Source organism: Dromiciops gliroides, chromosome 5, assembly GCF_019393635.1.
Source record: "Dromiciops gliroides isolate mDroGli1 chromosome 5, mDroGli1.pri, whole genome shotgun sequence".
Taxonomy (NCBI): domain Eukaryota; kingdom Metazoa; phylum Chordata; class Mammalia; order Microbiotheria; family Microbiotheriidae; genus Dromiciops; species Dromiciops gliroides.
The window spans coordinates 187800904-187817842 of NC_057865.1; the positions used below are offsets into that span (position 1 = coordinate 187800904).

At 45.7% G+C, this 16939-nt stretch overlaps 1 protein-coding gene and 2 pseudogenes across 2 annotated transcripts in view; 2 read left to right on the forward strand and 1 right to left on the reverse strand.

Annotated features, from left to right (window-relative positions):
- Nucleotides 1–10114, reverse strand: part of FOXJ2 (forkhead box J2) — a 29248-nt gene extending 19134 nt beyond the window's left edge. The window contains exons 1-2 of one of the 2 annotated variants that reach the window (XM_043966766.1): nucleotides 9760–10114; nucleotides 979–1325 (exon numbers count right to left, since the gene is read on the reverse strand). In XM_043966766.1, coding sequence (XP_043822701.1) covers nucleotides 979–1311 — 333 coding nt within the window. In that variant the 5' untranslated portion in view covers nucleotides 1312–1325; nucleotides 9760–10114. The remainder of the gene's footprint in view (nucleotides 1–978; nucleotides 1326–9759) is intronic. The other variant, XM_043966767.1, reaches the window with a different exon arrangement.
- A 3125-nt stretch (nucleotides 10115–13239) lies between these two features.
- LOC122728892 lies at nucleotides 13240–16567 on the forward strand (annotated as a pseudogene).
- Nucleotides 16568–16660: 93 nt separating this feature from the next.
- LOC122730211 lies at nucleotides 16661–16748 on the forward strand (annotated as a pseudogene).
- The last annotated feature ends 191 nt before the right edge of the window (nucleotides 16749–16939 follow it).

The window sequence follows — 16939 nt, forward strand, 5'->3', positions numbered from 1 at the left end:
GCAATTTGGAATTATGGTAAAAGACGACCAAACTATCCATACCCTTTAGCTCAAAGGTCCCAAGGTACTCTATGATTAAAAGATGAACCTTACACTCCAAAATATTTCTTGGGGTACATTTTTATAGTAGCAAAAACACTGGAAACCAACTGGATGTTTTGATCTGAGAAAGGAGAAAAAAGCTGTGGCTTGTGACTATAATGGAATATTATGTACTATAAGAAACAATCAATATAATGAATACAGAGAAGCAAAGTAAGTCATATGAAGTAATACAAAGTGACATAATGACATAAACAGGACCCATAAAACAATATACAGAACAACTATGATGATGTAAATGGAAAGAACAATAACAATAAAACTATCAAAGCTGAATCCCGTGAAATTATAATGGCCAAGCTTGGCCTCAACAAACAAATATGTGAAAGCACCTCCTTGCTTCTTTGCAGAGGTGGGGAAGTCCAGGTAGGAGACATTGCAAATAATGTCAAACTTTATGTATTAGTTAGTTTTGCAGAACCTCCCCCCACCCTTCTTTATGTTTTATTATAAAGGAAGGGTCAGGAGAGATAGAGGGATATAATGGGAAATGTATGTGACAGAACAACAGAGGATAGCAGTAAAAATGCAAAACAGACACAGAAATGTGATGGTACTCCTGACCTGAAGCACAAGATGAAAAAATGGTCTATCTGGGGACAGGAAATGGGGATGGTAGGAAAAACTAGTAATAGCCTGGAAACTATGTCTAGAGTTCTGGCACTGGAGAATTTGCCTGGCGTACCTTGTAGGAGTAATTTGCCCATGATCAAGTTACCTAAAAATAAGGCAGGCAATAAGAGCAAAAGATAGTTTTTAAAAGTCCCTATCTCCCTGTGCTGGAACAGAATGAATCAGAGCTGGATAAGAAAGAGCTGGGGTAGAAAGCATAGTTGTTAAGAACAAAAGCACGGACAGTTACAGGGACAGTCGTACCTTCCAGCCAATGCCAGCATTCTTGTAGTAAGGGAAGTTATCACAGATCCAGCGGTAAATCTCACTGAGGGTCATCTTCTTGGCTGGGGACGAGTTGATGGCATAGGTAATAAGGGTGGCATAGCTGTATCGAGGCTTGCCATCCTGATGGACAGCTGCTTCATCCTTGCTCAGGGTAGCATTGGGATCCGTGGGTGAGCCAGGTGGGCATTTGCGGCTACCTCCGGGGGGCCCAGCTTGTGCAGCTCCTCCCAGCTTCTCGATGGTGGCCCGAAGGGTCAGCTGGGGAAGCCAGTCTATGGAGGTGAGGCTGCTCTCCAGGTCAGAAGCCATGGTGCTGCCAGGTTCTGCAAGAGAGTACAGATGGGGAGACAAGGGCATGAATGAGTGCAGCATATAGAGCGCAATATATGGAGTGTCTGATAGGTCACAGGTACTTAGTGGTCACTGAATGATTCACTGAAATACTCCCTAGCTCCTGAGGAGCATATTCTACCCCCAATCCCTTACAGGATTGTCATTCTGCTAGCTGTTGTTTCCTGAAACTACCCTCCTCTGTGAACAAGTCCTAATCCTTTCAACTCATTCCTATAAGCCCCAATATCCCATCTATCTGATGATGGTCCAAAAGAATCATGGCAACTCGACCTCATTTTCCATCCTACCTTGACAAGGTATAACAAGAGTCTAAGCCATTATCCAAACCAAGAACAGATGGGTAAATAGCTCAAAATCACAACTGCCCAGGCCCTCAACTCTCTCCATTTATGGTTCCACACCAGTGGTTCTTAAACTCTTGGGTCTCAGGATCCCTTTACACTCTTAAAAATTACTGAGGAGCCCAAAGACTTTTTGTATATGTGGGTTATGTCCTTTGATCTCGACCATGTTAGAAATTAAAACTGATTTTTTAAATATTTCTATATTAATTCATTCAAAACAATAACAAAGCTATTACATAATAACAAATAACATTTTTATGAAAAATAACAGTATTTTCCAAAACAAAACAAAAATTCAGTGAGAGAAGTGGAATTGTTTTACATATTTTTGCAAATCTCTTTAATGCTTAGCATAATAGAAGAATAGATTCTCTTGCCTTCTGCACTCAGTCTTTTGGGATGTATTCTTTTGATTGAAATATATCAAGAAAATCTAGCCTCACAGATACATAGTTGGGAAGGAGGGAGTATTCTAGTACATAAATAACATCTTAGTTTATTATAAAGATAGTTTTGATCTCACACATCCCCTAAAAAGGTCTTGGGAAACTTTAGGGGTCCAAAGCCCACCCTTTTAGAACCAGGTTTAGAGAAAGGTTTAAAACCTGTATACAAACAGCCAATAGTGAGGGAAAGCTGTTTGGGCCTCCAGAATCATTTGGTCTGGATCTAAAAGAAAAGTTAGAATACAAAAGCCCTGGCGCAGCTAGATGGCACAGTGGATAGAGAACCAGCCCTGGAGTCAGGAGTACCTGAGTTCAAATCCAGCCTCAGACACTTAACATTTACTAGCTGTGTGACCCTGGGCAAGTCACTTAACCCCAATTGCCTCACTAAAAAAAAAAAAAAAAGAAGGAAAGAATACAAAAGCCCTCATTTTACAAAGCTAGGACTCAAATTCCACATCTATACTGCTTAGAATTAATTACACGGGTATCCTGACTCAATCTGGGCATACATATACAAAACCACAGTACAGATTTAGATCACATGGCCATATTCAGTATGCACAAGCACCTTTAAGGGGTATCACAAGGAACCACCTTGCCAATCGGGCTCACGTGTACACTGAGGCTTACTGGGCACACCATATATACACACAGAGAACATCCACACGCCCACAAATAAAAGATACCAGCACACACACATATACACATGTACACACACATATACACATGTACACACACACACACAGAGTTCTATATGCCACACTCACAGAGGTCACAGCTACAAGAAATGACCAATAAAGCAATCCCATATAAAGGTAACAAATCCTGAGCGCACAGCCACCCTACACACCTTCAGCAGTTTCCCCTGAACAAACACGCCCACACACACATACATGCGCACACAAGGAAGAAGCCATGGGAGGCACCTCCCACCACTCCAGCCTGATGGCTCCACTGAGCCAGGGAGACACCCAGCTGCGTGTGCACCGGTAACAATCAGACAGGCTGGCTAAAAATAGCCACTCTAGGGTGATGAGCTGAACTCCTTTTCTCCCTCCCTCTGTCTTTCTCTCCCAGCCAGGCACGCACCCTGCCTAAACCCCCAAGCAAACTTCTATGGCTGCCAGGCCGCCCATGCCTGAGTTTGCAAACCCTCCTGCCACCCACACAGCCTGGGTACTCTCGAGGGCAGGGAGGTGGCTCATAGAGAGTGAAGCCTCAGTGATGGAAAATTAAGAAAGATGGGTGACACCTGTGGAGTGGTATCTGGCTGGGGCTGACAGAAATCCCCCAGTGGCACTCCCCTCGAGGCGAGGAGAGCAGAGCATTCATCCCCCTCAGGATTTGCCACCTAACAGGTTTATGCCTGCTCCCCCTTAGTTCTGGCTGGTCCAACCTCTTCTGTGGGGCTGCTGAGAGTCCCGCCTGGTCACTCCTCGGGAAAAACCTGAGCTGGAACGTCTCCAGTCACTGTGTGCTGAGCCACATTCATGAATGCCACCTCTCCTCCTTGTCCAGATACACATGTTCCTACACAGACTCTACTATTAACGATTCCCAGTCTACCTTCAAACCTAAGCCACCTGCTAGAAAATGACAATTCTTCCCCTCTAACAAATGCCCTCATTTCCCGCCAGGGTTCAGGAATCTCCACAGCTCTTCCACCAAGGGTGTATCCCACCTGAGCTTTTCCTGCATGTACACACACGCACCCAGTACTGACATCCACACGAATAAACACACCCATGCAACAATGCAAAGTGAAAGCCCAGCTCCCTAGAGCAGAAGGAAACACCTTAGTGCCATAGGGGTCTAAACAGCAGGGCCGACTGACAGGGGGGAAAAAATATGCTATGTTTATAAATAGCACAAGGAAGAGATTTCTCTCCTATCCTCCAGTCCCTGGACCCAATCTACACTGCAGAAATGCTCTGGGTCCGTCATCCAGGTCTTTTCAGACACCAAGAGGTCTTCCAGCACCTCATCAAACCAAACCAAACCAAATCAGAAAGCTGCCATGTCTAGGAGGGAGCGGGGCAGCTGTGACAGCCGTCACAGACTGAGCCAAAGCCAGGCCTCTCTTGCCAGCCAAAGCAAAACACCATACTTGGAGGGGTGGGAGAGGAAGGAGAATAGAGAACTAACTCCATTCTCAAGAGGTCAGGCCTTCCAACTTCTCCAGATTGGGTGCTACAGGGAATGGAATATTTGCTACCAAAATATATTTCTGATCTCTGTGGAGGAGCTCAAGGAAATAGCACGTGGAAAGCCTCAGAAAATTACATTTTTTAAAAACTGTCCTATCCTTGAGCAGGAGCATGAGGGTGAATTAAAAGTATCGGGGAACTTTTCCTTCCTCATTGTGTGTATATGCCATATCAGAGATATGGTGATCATGAATGAGTTCCCCTGGAGAAAGAGGTCAGGCCCTTCCCTGGAGCTACCCCAGTACCCACAACTGGCTACAGCTCAGAGATCCGCTATCCCCATTCTCCTTTAGCCCATCATCTTTTCTTCACCCCGTCCCTGCTTCCCATAAAAGTGACTCCCAAACATGTCATCTCAATTCTATTCCCAATGCTGCCATCAACTTCCTAAATATACCTAACCAACCCTCTCGATTCAAAACATTGATGTTCTCTTCACTAAAATGAGCCAGACCACAATCCCTACCAACAATGTATCCCTTCTCCCACCAAAAGAAGTCATTAAGCCTTATTGTGCTCATAGCTATCATATGCTTCATGCTCCCCAAAATAATGGCATGAGGCTAATCATCGGGTTATTATTAGAAGGAAAAAATACAAGGTGCTTCCATTTCAACATCCCCCCCACTCCCAACACTACTAGAGCAGATGTCTCTTTCTTCCACGGAGGGGGGGATTCATGCTACTATGTTGCAGCAGAAACTAAGTTAGGCCACATCTTCTTCTTTTTGGGCTGGGAGGCCAAGAAGAAATACTTATCAGGAGCTGGGAAAGGTCAGCACAGAATGGCCAAGAGGCGATGGACACTCGATGCAAAATGAGACATATCTTTGTTGAATGTGGCCATTAGAGGAATCGGTTTCACTTGACTATGCATATTTGTTACAAGGGTTGTGTTTTTCTTTTTTCCCCCAATATGGGGGAAGTACAAAGAGAAAGACATATTTTTGTTTCTTAGAAAAAATAATTTTTAAAGGGACAGTTTTCCCCATATCAACATGCCTTCTGAGAGTGATAAGAGTAGTATAGAAGTGATTTCTCCTAACAGACTGACTTATGAGTATTTTTACTACTAAGGTTTTTTTGCCTGGACCTACAACTTCAATGTGTAGGAAGCTCTAAGTATAGAAACTCCTCTCTCTTACCAATGCAGATCAACTGTTTGGCCAACTGCTGTCTTAGAGTACTGCCTGAGGTACTGACAGGTTAAATGACTTATGTCAGTGATTCAGCCACAAGGCGTCAGAGGCCAAACTTAAAGCTAGGTCTTCCTGACTCTAAGGCCAGCTTTCTCTCATTTATAAAGCACTTAGCACATAGTAGGTGCTTAATAAATGCTTATTCCCTTCCCCTCTGCAGCCCTCCACCACTCTGGGCTGCCTTATAAATATTTTCTCCCCAGTCCGGTGATTTCCCTGGTGTAGGGAGTGAGCTCCCAGTGAGGAATTTATCCTACCCACCAGTGCAGATCAGCACCTTCTTGCAAATGACATTCTTAGGTTGTGACTTGCCCAGGGTCATAGCCTGTAAGTGTCACAGAAGGCCCATTCTCAGTCATAATCAGCTCTTTACTCCCTAATAAAATGACCATTCCTAATCACTCACATTTTTTACCCCTTTAAGGTCTGTAAATCGAGTCCTGCTTCCACTCCTGTGAGTTTATTATCCCGATTTTTCAGAAGAAACAGAGACTCAGAGCTGGGATTCAGACGGAGGCTTTAACTCCAAAGTCAAAGTTCCTTACACTACAACCTGCCTGCCTCTCCCATACACACTTAGACAGGAAGATGTATGTTGTTTACATACAGCCAGTAGGACTCTGGATGGAACGCTGGGTCTGGAATTGTGAAGACCGGAGTTCAAATTTGGACACTGGATGACCCCAGGCTCTCTTTACCTCAGTTTCCTCAACTGTAAAATGGAAATAATAACAGTATCTACCTCCCTGAGTTGTTGTGAGATACTATTTGTAACAGTACCTAGTGGAATGCCTAATAGACAGCAGGTACTATATAAATGTTTATTCCCTCCCCTCCTTTATGCTTTCCCTTATCATAAGATCATAGACACGGAGTTGGAAGACCATATAACCTAAAACACTATCACCACCCCTTATTTTACAAGTGAGAAACTGAGGCCTAGGCAGGTGAAGTGATTCCCTTAAGGTCACACTGGTAGTGATCATAAGATGCAAATTTTGAAGCCCAGGTCCTCTGACTCCAGAGTTAGTCATCTTTCCAGTGTACCAAGGTAGAAACTGAACGGGTCATACAAGTTATCAGAGTACAGTATTTTCTTCCACTCAATCTGGGATAACCTCTTTTGGAGACCCCAAATATTTTCTATGAGATCATAGGGCTAAGCATTGACAACACTGATGTGGAAAGGAAGACTGGAAGGATGGAAAGGAGGAAGGAAGGAAGGAAGGAAGGAAGGAAGGAAGGAAGGAAGGAAGGAAGGAAGGAAGGAAGGAAGGAAGGAAGGAAGGAAGGAAGGAAGGAAGGAAGGAAGGAAAGAAGGAAGGAAGGAAGGAATCAGGGACAAGATAAAAACCTAAAACTTGCTGGGTTCAGCTTGGTTCATCCTCATCATCAAGCCATTAGGGTTCATCCAATTACTTCCAGAACTAGAATCACTCTAACTCTAACCAGGTCTAGGAGCTTATCTAAGGAGAAAGATCCACTCAACTACTCTGAAGCTGAGAGTTGTAGGAACTGATTAACTTGAGCCTAAAGCACAAATCCCAGAATCTCCACTTACTACTTATGTGACCTTAGGCAATGTACTTAGCCATTCTCGGCCTGTTTCCTCATCTATAAAATGAAGGGGTTGCATTAGATCAATGAATCTTTAACTCTATAGTCCTCTACCAAACCCATCATTCTACCTGGCCCCACTTAGGGGTGAGATAGAAAGGGACCATTTTAAGCTAGGCTGTGATCCAGCTCTCCCATGTAGTTGGGGTGGTGGAATAATTTTTATTCCTGACCAGATGGTCAGGTGCTTTGGGAGAAGAGAGAAGGTGTCAGAGCGAAGCTGGATCTTGCCAGAATGAAAAGTTCTTGGGGTGAAGGCTCAAATATCTCTAGGCAAACTCCAAATCCAGAGGGCCTTCTCCTATCACTCCCAAGGTTCCAGGGGTATTGAAGCCAACCTGAGCTAATCTGATATTTTTGCTTAATGCTTTATAACCACTCAAGGATGCCAGACTGCAAAATGCATTTCCCATCCCTCCTTACTCTGTGTATGCCTACACCTCACCAAGAATCATAACAGTCCACCCTATGTGCAGACCCTACAAGAAACACATTTCTAGGTCCCCTGGTATTTGCAGCTCTATGTTCAATCACACCCAGACATATACACCCCAACCATAGATACATGGAGACATTCAGTTGGTTATATATCGTCCCAACATATGCAACCTCTAGATGCCTCCTCAGTAGTATTTAAACTCAAATCTACTCCACAATATCTCATTCCCCTGTGGGGAAGACCCTGCCCCATAGCCTAGGAGGCTCTAATCCATCAGACTTGATCCTGTTTCTCCCTCCAAATGTGTGCTATTTTTGAATGAAGAAACAATTTCAGGGGCTCTTAGGCAGCCCTCCCTGCAACTGGGCTAGAGGTGGAGAAGCAGAAGGAAAGAGTAAGAAACCAAGCATAGTCATTCTTCCACACCCAGCTAGGATGTGGGATGGGTGGGAATGGATAAAGTAGAGGGCAAAGGCTAGAACACTTCAGAAAAAGATAAGGTGCCTGAAAGGCTTGGAGTCATCCAGCTAACTGAGTGACTAGGAGCATAAAAGAAAAAAAAAAAAAGGAAAAAGGTTAACAGATCTCCTGAAGGGACAGTTTTGCTGAAGACAGTCTAAGGGTCAACAGGAGGGAATCCCCAGTTCCCTGCTATTTTGGAGTCATGTCTTCTCTGCTGCAACCCTGGCTTCCCTCTTGACAGTCTAAGAAGAGCTCATATACAAGCTAGGGGTCATTCACCCCAGGCCAAGAACCAGAAAGAGACTATTTGAGCCTTTTCTAGAAGTGAACCTTAATCTAAGACACTTCTTGGAGGTCACTCCATCCTTGATGTAAAGATTCTTTTGAGGGATCTTAGCGCTGACTACACATATCTCTTTCCGGTTAAATCATACTTGCTCTCACCTGAAGTATAGTCATACTGAGACTGAAGCCCTGAGGCATAGTGGTATTCTTTAGGGAGGGACTTTATGCAGTCCACTGACTTCTGATTCTCCCACAGTGCTTTTGAGCTTAATGGAGACCCAGGCCCCCCATCAGCTTTGTGTCTTTCAGCAAGTCACATAACCTCTCTTGCCCCAACTCCTCATCTGCAAAATCAGAGGACTGGACTAGATGACCTCTAAAGATACCGACTAAATAGTGTCTATGAGCTGTGAGAGGGAAATAGCCCATCCAGTGATGGAGATGCAGAGGAGGAGGGTTTTCCATGACACTGCTCCCATCCTCACTGCCATAGAGATACACAGATGTAGCTCTGATGGAATCCCCCATCAATGTCAATTCTCAAAGCAATTGGCAGCAAAGATGCCTGGATTTGGAGTCAGAAGACTTGGGTTCAAATCCCAACTCTACTATTCAATACCTGTGAGATCCTGGGCAAATCCCCTTCACACATTTGGACCGGTTTCCTCATTTGTAAAAATGAAGGGGTCTCTTCTATACCCCATAATGACCATCCTATGATTTTATTACACAAAATAAAATCTCCAAACACACAAGGGGCTGGGGGGAAATTAAAACCTCGAATGACTACAAGCCTTCTGAGCTTGGGGCTACCTACTCTTCAGGTCTATGATGGAGACATCAGGAAGCAGACACAGAGTTCTAGGATCTATCCAAGTGTGCCAGCCCTGGGCCTGTCAGGCCTAGCACAGAGCCTGGCCCATGCAAGGCCCTTAAGAAGTGCTTGGTGAATGAAAGCCAAATTCAGAGCTGTACTGGCCAGGGAGCAAGGTGAGTTGAGGGTGATAAATAATCCGTATAAAGCTCAAAAAGAGCTGGAGCATTTTTCTGATGCCTTCCAGGCCCTTTGCTTCTCAGCATGCTCAGCAAGATCAGCTAGGGGATGAGAAGGGAATTCCACCTCTCCCCAAACTCCAGGGAACCCATTTCCCAGAGTCTTGGCAATAGGATCCATATTCCATAAGCTTCAGAAGCTCCACCTCCCAGGATCTATTCGTCATCTCTAGGAGATCCATTTCTCTGCCCTTCTGCAACTCCCTGGCCCAGAAAGATCCACTTCCTAGCTGTCAAAACCAAATTCTGGCCCTCCGCCTTCTTGATCCACTTCATACATAAAAGGAGTCAGAGGAAGAAGGGGGGGGAGGGGGAAGGAGGGAGATGTTGACCACAGACATTACTCACCTGCCTCAGAGGTTCTCCAGGCAAAGGAAGGGAACCACCTGGCACTGGAGTTTGGGGCTGAAGGGATATCTCTCTTTAGGGGCAGGTCAAGGGCCCCATCCTCAGTAGCTCTTCGTGGGCTTTGCCGAGTTTCCCAAGCTGGGGTGGGGAGGTGAGTCCCCCGAGAAGGAGGAGCAGCAGCAGGCGGAGAAGGAGGTCCTACCTGCGGGAGGTGGCAGACCCCCCACGCCTTGGCAGTAGTCCTGGGGAGAAGGGGAGGAGCCTCACCCAACCTGGGGTTGTCTCCTCCCCTTTGGGAGAGTCCCCCTCCCCTCAAAACTGACTCCTTCAGGGGCGAGGGACTTCTTCGGTCTGCTGGAGAATTAAGGGGAGAGGCACTGCCCTGTTCCACTTTCTAGGTCCTAGGAAGAAGCCGGGGGAGCTGGGGTGGGGATGTTGTTGCCCTTTCCCAAGTCTGGGAGGAATGCGAATTCCCCCCCCCCTTCCCTGCTGTGTCCTCTCAGCCTCTGGGTCCAGGTACTCTTCTCGGCTCTCGCCAGAGGGGAGCCAGCACGAGGAGGGAGGGCACCTTTCTCCTTTCCCCCTTTGCCCAGAAAGTCTGGAACTAAGAAGTGAGTGTGTCTACGCAGGAGGGTGGGCAGGAGGGTGCCCCTGCTTCCCGGGAGTGGACGCGCTCCCCCCGGCCACGGCCCGGGGTCTAGGGGTCTCCGGTCCAGCGGAGGCCGGCCGGGCGCCCCGGGCGCGGGGTCTCGCCGCTCTTCGCGTTCCGCGGGGGCTGCCCGGCTGGCCGGGCAGGGAGGCCGCGGCTCCGTGTTCGGGCTCGGGCTCGGCGCGGGGGAGCAGGGGCGGCAGCCCGGCCGCCTCGTCCCCCGGGGCCCGCGGGACTGCCCGCGCCGCCACCCCGGACGCCACGCTATCCGGACTCCGCGCGAGCGGGGGAGCTGGCGAGCATACGCGCGGTCCCCGGGCTCGGCTCGGGCTCCGGCTGCGCTCCGCTGCAGGCCCCGGCTCCTCCCCGGCCTCCGCGCGGTACCTCGCCCCCCTCCCCTCGTTTCCCCGCCCCCCGGCCCAGCCCGGCAGTCACGGCCGGCGTCTCCCCGCGCGGGTTAAGGAGGCTCGGGGAGCTGCATGGGCTCCCACCTTTTTCTGGCCCGGGCGGCCGCCCAAGGCTCGTTCCCTCCCGCAAGATAATCGCCACCTCCGCCTACCCATCCCGAAGCCCCCGGATCATCCAAGATGCTCCATCCACTTAGAGTAGGAGGCGCGAAGTCTAACTGTCAGAAGCCTGGGGGTCCAGTAGCTTGTGACCTTGGCAAATCGCAGCCTCTCTCTCCCTCGTTTGTAAAATGATAGGCTAACTCCCACCAGACTATGAGGTCAAGTGAGTTAACATATATATATATGCAGCCCAAAGGCCTTTATGGACCTTTAAATCAAGTCGGCAAGCTTTTATTAAGCGCCTATTATTTGCCAGACACTATTCTAAGCGCTGAGGATACATAGAAAGACCAAAAACAAACAAAAAAAAAACCAGACCCTGACCTCAAGGAGCTCCCAATCTAAATGGGAGGACAACATGCAAATAAGGATGTACGTTTAAACGTTCCCTTGGGGGGAAGCTATTCGCATTAAAAGGGATAGCAAAAGCCTTTTGGCAGAAGGTGGGATTCTTAACACCAAACACAAGCAAGGTACCAGATCTATCCTGCGGCTCATTTGACGATACCTTTAACATCTCACTCCCAAAACTTCACAACTTCCGGACCCTTTATGGGAGCACTTTTTATCCCCTTCACCTCCCTCTTCAGGCCCCCTTGACCCCAGATACATATTAACATCATTGTGCAATCACTTTTTTTTTTTGGCTTCTCTATCCTTACTCCTTTTTGGCCTCTGAACCTCCTTACCCATTGGAAAAAAAATTAACAAAGCCCTTGTCACAAATATGTATAGTCAAAACAAATTTCCACATTGACTGTGTCCAAAAGTGTCTCTTATTCTGCATCTTGGGTCCACACTTCTCTGTCAGGAGGTGGGTAGTGCACTTCATCACATTACTTCTCTGGAATCGTGGTTAGTCATTAAATTGATCAGTTTTCTAGTCTTTCAAGGTTGTTTTTCTTTATTGTGTTGTTATTGTATAAATTGTTTTTCTCACTCAGCATCAGTTCATACAGGTCGCCGCTGCACAAAGCTTACACTCTCCTTGGACATCTCCCACCTACCCTCTAGTATTGACTCTCTTCCTTCTCAATAACGCCCCCTGCTCCATCCATTTCTCAAATACTATGAGGTGTCCATAAAGAATATGTACCGTGGGGGCAGCTAGGTGGCGCAGTGGATAGAGCACCTGCCCTGGATTCAGGAGGACCTGAGTTCAAATTTGACCTCAGACACTTGACACTTACTAGCTGTGTGACCCTGGGCAAGTCACTTAACCCTCCTGGGGGGGGAGAGGGGGAATGTGTACCGATTTATCATATATATACCTTGTTTGAACGTGGTTATTTTGTAAGTTACATCTCTTATTTGATTGTGAGCTCCTTGAGTGTAGAAACTGTCTTTTACTTCTTTTTGTAACGCCAGCGCTTAGCACAGTGCTTGGCACAAAGCAGGCGTTTCATAATTGATTTTTTGATTGATTGAAACCCTTAAAGACAGATAAACCATATAGCAAGATTATTAAATTTATCTCTGGCTAATATCTTTTTCTTACCTCTCCTGCTTACCCTCTAAAATACCACATTGTGGTCCCTTTAAGTCATCTTTACGGAGCTAACTAAAGTTTGGGGGCAAAGGCTGGTCTGGAAGTGATGCAGGAAGATATGGAGGGCATCCTGGGGCTTCAGTATTGGGAGATCGCTTCAATCAGTACTGGGCAAGGCACAAAGTTGGAGAAGCAGAGACTCTGGAGAAAGTGGCATTCGTCTCGCTTTGAGGTCCAGACACTCACAACTGTCCTGCTCCACCTTAAGATGGTTCAGTCACTCCCCAGCAACCAGCTCCTCCCTCCTCCCCCCTCCCTCCACCCCTGCAGCTTGGACTCAGGAACCTGTGTATGGGAGGAGAGTCAAGAGACGCACAGAAAAGGGAGATTGACACCAGACCGAGGGGGGGAGTCGAAAAGGGCTGCTAGGCTGGGTGGCCGGAGATGGGGAGTATGGCATAACACTCAAAGGTTGGCCTCTTTCCTGGAAGCAGGAAATGATCTAGGGGGTAGGGGAGTAGGGTGGAGGGCCCAACTTGGCCTGCGGTGGAGGAAGAAGGAGAAAGGTGCGACCTTTGAAGTAAATTCCACGCAGCGACCACCAGGCTTTAGTTGGGAGTTCAACCAATTGAAATTTTCCTCAAACCCATTCCAAAAGAAGGGTCAAGCTTCCATTCCCCTCCCCTAGTGCTCTTTGCTTCTCTCTGATTGGTTGGAGTCTGAGTAGGTTTGGCACAAATCTGCTTTTTAATTGGCTAATGTAACAGTCTGTCATGAGGTCGGAAACAAGCGAGCGAGAGGCGGCTGCACGGGCAGGAAATGGTAAAGAAATTGACCCCGCCCCCTTGCCCTAGTGATTGGTTGAAGCGGGGGAATGACGTATGAAAAAGCATAAACAAAGCACAGCAGAGAAAAGGTTCTCATTGGTTTTCCAGTTCTCGCCGGGTTAGGTTTAGGTTTGGGAGGCGGGACCAGGAGAACTCAATTATTTCAGAGAAGACGGAAGGGAAAGAAAACCCGGAAATAGGAAAAGGGGCTGGAGAGAAGACAGAAGGTATAAATAATTCGTGGGGTCTACCAAGGTACCCTCACCCAAATTCATAGTCTTGTGTATGGGTTCTTAACTCATTAAAATCAACAAACTTCCTGGTCACCCGGAATATAAACGATATTTCCTTATGCTTCTCATTTGTTTGTGACACACCTGTTACACATGACTTCATGCCTCTTAAGAGGGAGGGACGAGAAAGGCAGGGAAGGAAAAAACATGTCTCATCCCAGGAGAGGACAGAAGATTGAGGTGCAGAGAAGCCCGGGGACTGGTCCCAGGGTCACAAAGCATAATCCTGCCCCATTGTAGGTTTACAGGTGGATTTTCCATCACTCTAAATGTAGCAGCAGATGGAGTGGTAGGAAGGTGGGCAGCTAGCATATGATGGCACCAGAGTAGCAGGATCTCTACAAAGTAATTTGGCCTAATTAAAAAGATGGATGGGGGCAGCTAGGTGGTGCAGTGGATAAAGCACTGGCCCTGGATTCAGGAGGACCTGAGTTCAAATCCGGCCTCAGACACTTGACACTTACTAGCTGTGTGACCCTGGGCAAGTCACTTGACCCCAATTGCCTTACCAAAAAAAAAAAAAAAAGATAGATGGATGGATGGATGGCTAGATAGATAGATATAGATATGCCAAACCCCTGGATATGTTTTCAAATCGAAATCTTTCCACCTGTAGCAAAAGTTTTCCTAATTGCTTTCCCTGAAGTCCTTTTGCTCCTTATACCTTGCTCAACAATTTATTTCATATTTTTGATACATTTATATAAGGATACTTGCCAAAAAAAATGACACTTGCAATTCTAAGTCTTTTATTTTTAAATTGTAGTTATTGTACATGTATTATATCCTTCTATTAAATTAAAAATTGTAATGGCAGGACCTATGTGTTATCTAAACTTGGATCCCCAGTGCCTTGCACTATGCTCTCTGCTCATAATAAATAATAACTAAATGCCTGTTGGATTATATGAATTGCAATTTGGGGTAGCTCAACTCTGTATGTAACATAAGTATATGTGAAATATAAGTCTTCTGGGAAGACTTAGGAAATATGGGAGTGATAGGATAACAGATTTAGCAGATATATTCCGCTTTGCAGCATTGCAGACAAATAAATAGCTGTCCTCCCTTTACCAGCAATCTCGGTCTCTAATAGTTCAACTCAACATGTTAAGGCAGAGCCAAGATGATGTAGTAAAGGCAGGGACTCTCCTGAGTTATTCCAAATTCTCCTCTAAACAACTTTAAATAATGCTTCCAAATGAATTCTGGAGTGGCAGAAACAACAAAACAATTTTCTGGCCCAAGACAATTTGGAAGGTCAACATTAAAGGTCTGGCTCTCTTGGGTAAAAGTGGAAAAAAGTCCAGCACAGGTGGCAAGCCATCAGCAAGATGGGCCCTGGAAAGTCTGCACACTGAATCAATAGCAGTGACTTCCAGGAGCTCTTACAGAACTGATGGTAAGAGTGCTAGAGAAATGGTCTAAAGGAAATTACAGGGGCAGCTAGTTGGTACTGTGGATAGAGCACCAGCCCTGGATTCAGAAGGAAATGAATTCAAATCCAGCCTCAGACACTTGACACTTACTAGCTATGTGACCCTGGACAAATCACTTAACCCGAATTGCATCACAAAAAAAAAAAAAAAAAAAGAAAAAGAAATTACAGGGGATACTTTGCTGGTACTGAATGCAAGACTCTGCTGCATTGCCCATATGGGGATTCAGGTTGCAAGTCCACATCGTAGACTCAGGTTGAGGAGCAGCACTAGCACACTAGAGCTCAGAGCCACAGGGGAATGGGACACTGATCAGTTCCGGGGCAGAAAGAGTGCTTGTGGTCACTCACAGACCAGAACACAGGCCAGGAGCGCAGTGACCAAACCTCTCCTTATATCATACCACCTTGGAATAACTGAAAACAGGTCCCCAGAATTAGCTTTGAAATCAGCAGCACAAAAAAAATAAATAAATAAAGTTTAGGATTATGTACCCTCCACCCAAGAGCAGAGCACAACTTTAACATAAAGTAAAAAGACAATAAATAGGCTGGGAAAATGGGCAAATGAAGAAAAGAAGAAAAAAGAACCTGATCATAGGAAATTACTATGGTGATAGGGAAGATCAAAATACAAACCCAGAAGATTACAATAATGTCAAAACAGCTACATGCAATGTTTCAAAGAAAAAGGTGAATTGGTATCAGGCCCCAAAAAATAATTTCTAGAAGAGCTCAGAAAGGATTTTAAAAATCAAATAATATACGTAGGGGAAAAATTGGGGAAAGAATGAATGTGATGCAAAAGAATCGTGGAAAAAAAATTGACTTGGTAAAGGAAGCACAAAAAATGAACAACAAAAATCCATTGAAGAAAACAACTTAAAAAGTAGAATTGGCCAAGTAGAAAAGCAGGTGCAAAAGTTAAATGTAGAAAATAATTCCTTAAAAATAATAATTGGGCAAGTGGAAGCCAATGATTCCATGAAACATCAAAAAACAATAAAACAAAATCAAAAGAATGGAAAAAATGGAAAAAAATGTGAAATATCTCAATGGAAAAACAACTAGCCTGAAAAATATATAAGAATTATTAGTGCTCGCATCCTTTCCGGGAGCCAAGATCTCTAAGTGAGGATGTGGTGGGTCTTCTGGAGCCAAGTTCTGAATTTCACTGGGTTTACCAGTGGAAGCCATCATCAATTGTGCTGATAATATAGGTGCCAAGAACCTATACATCATCTCTGTGAAGGGAATTAAGGGAAGATTGAACAGGCTTCCTGCAGATAGTGTGGGTCACATGGTAATGGCCACAGTCAACAAGGGAAAACCAGAGCTCTGGAAGAAGGTTCATCCAGCTGTGGTAATAAGGCAACAGAAGTCATAAAAGAGAAAAGATGGTGTGTTCCTATACTTTGAAGACAATGCAGGGGTCATAGTAAACAAAGACGAGATGAAAGGTTCAGCCATCACGGGGCCTGTTGCCAAAGAGTATGCTGACTTGTGGCCCAGAATTGCATCTAATACTGGCAGCATTGCTTGATTCTGCTAAAGCCCACTTGTAAAATCACCTCATGAAAATATCAGCCTATCTGCTTTCTTGCTTGCTTTGTGTCTTTCTTTTTCCTTGATTTTTTTCAAAACCATTGAAATCTGGAATTGGAATGATACAGAGAAGATTAGCATGACCCCTGCACAAAGATGACACACAAATAAGAATTATTAGACTGGGGGCAGCTAGGTGACTCAGTGGATAAAGCACTGGCCATGGATTCAGGAGGACCTGAGTTCAAATCTAGCCTCAAACACTTAACACTTACTAGCTGTGTGACCCTGGGCAAGTCACTTAACCCTCATTGCCCCACCCCCAAAAAAATAATTATTAGACTAACTGAAAGCCTTGATCAACAAAACA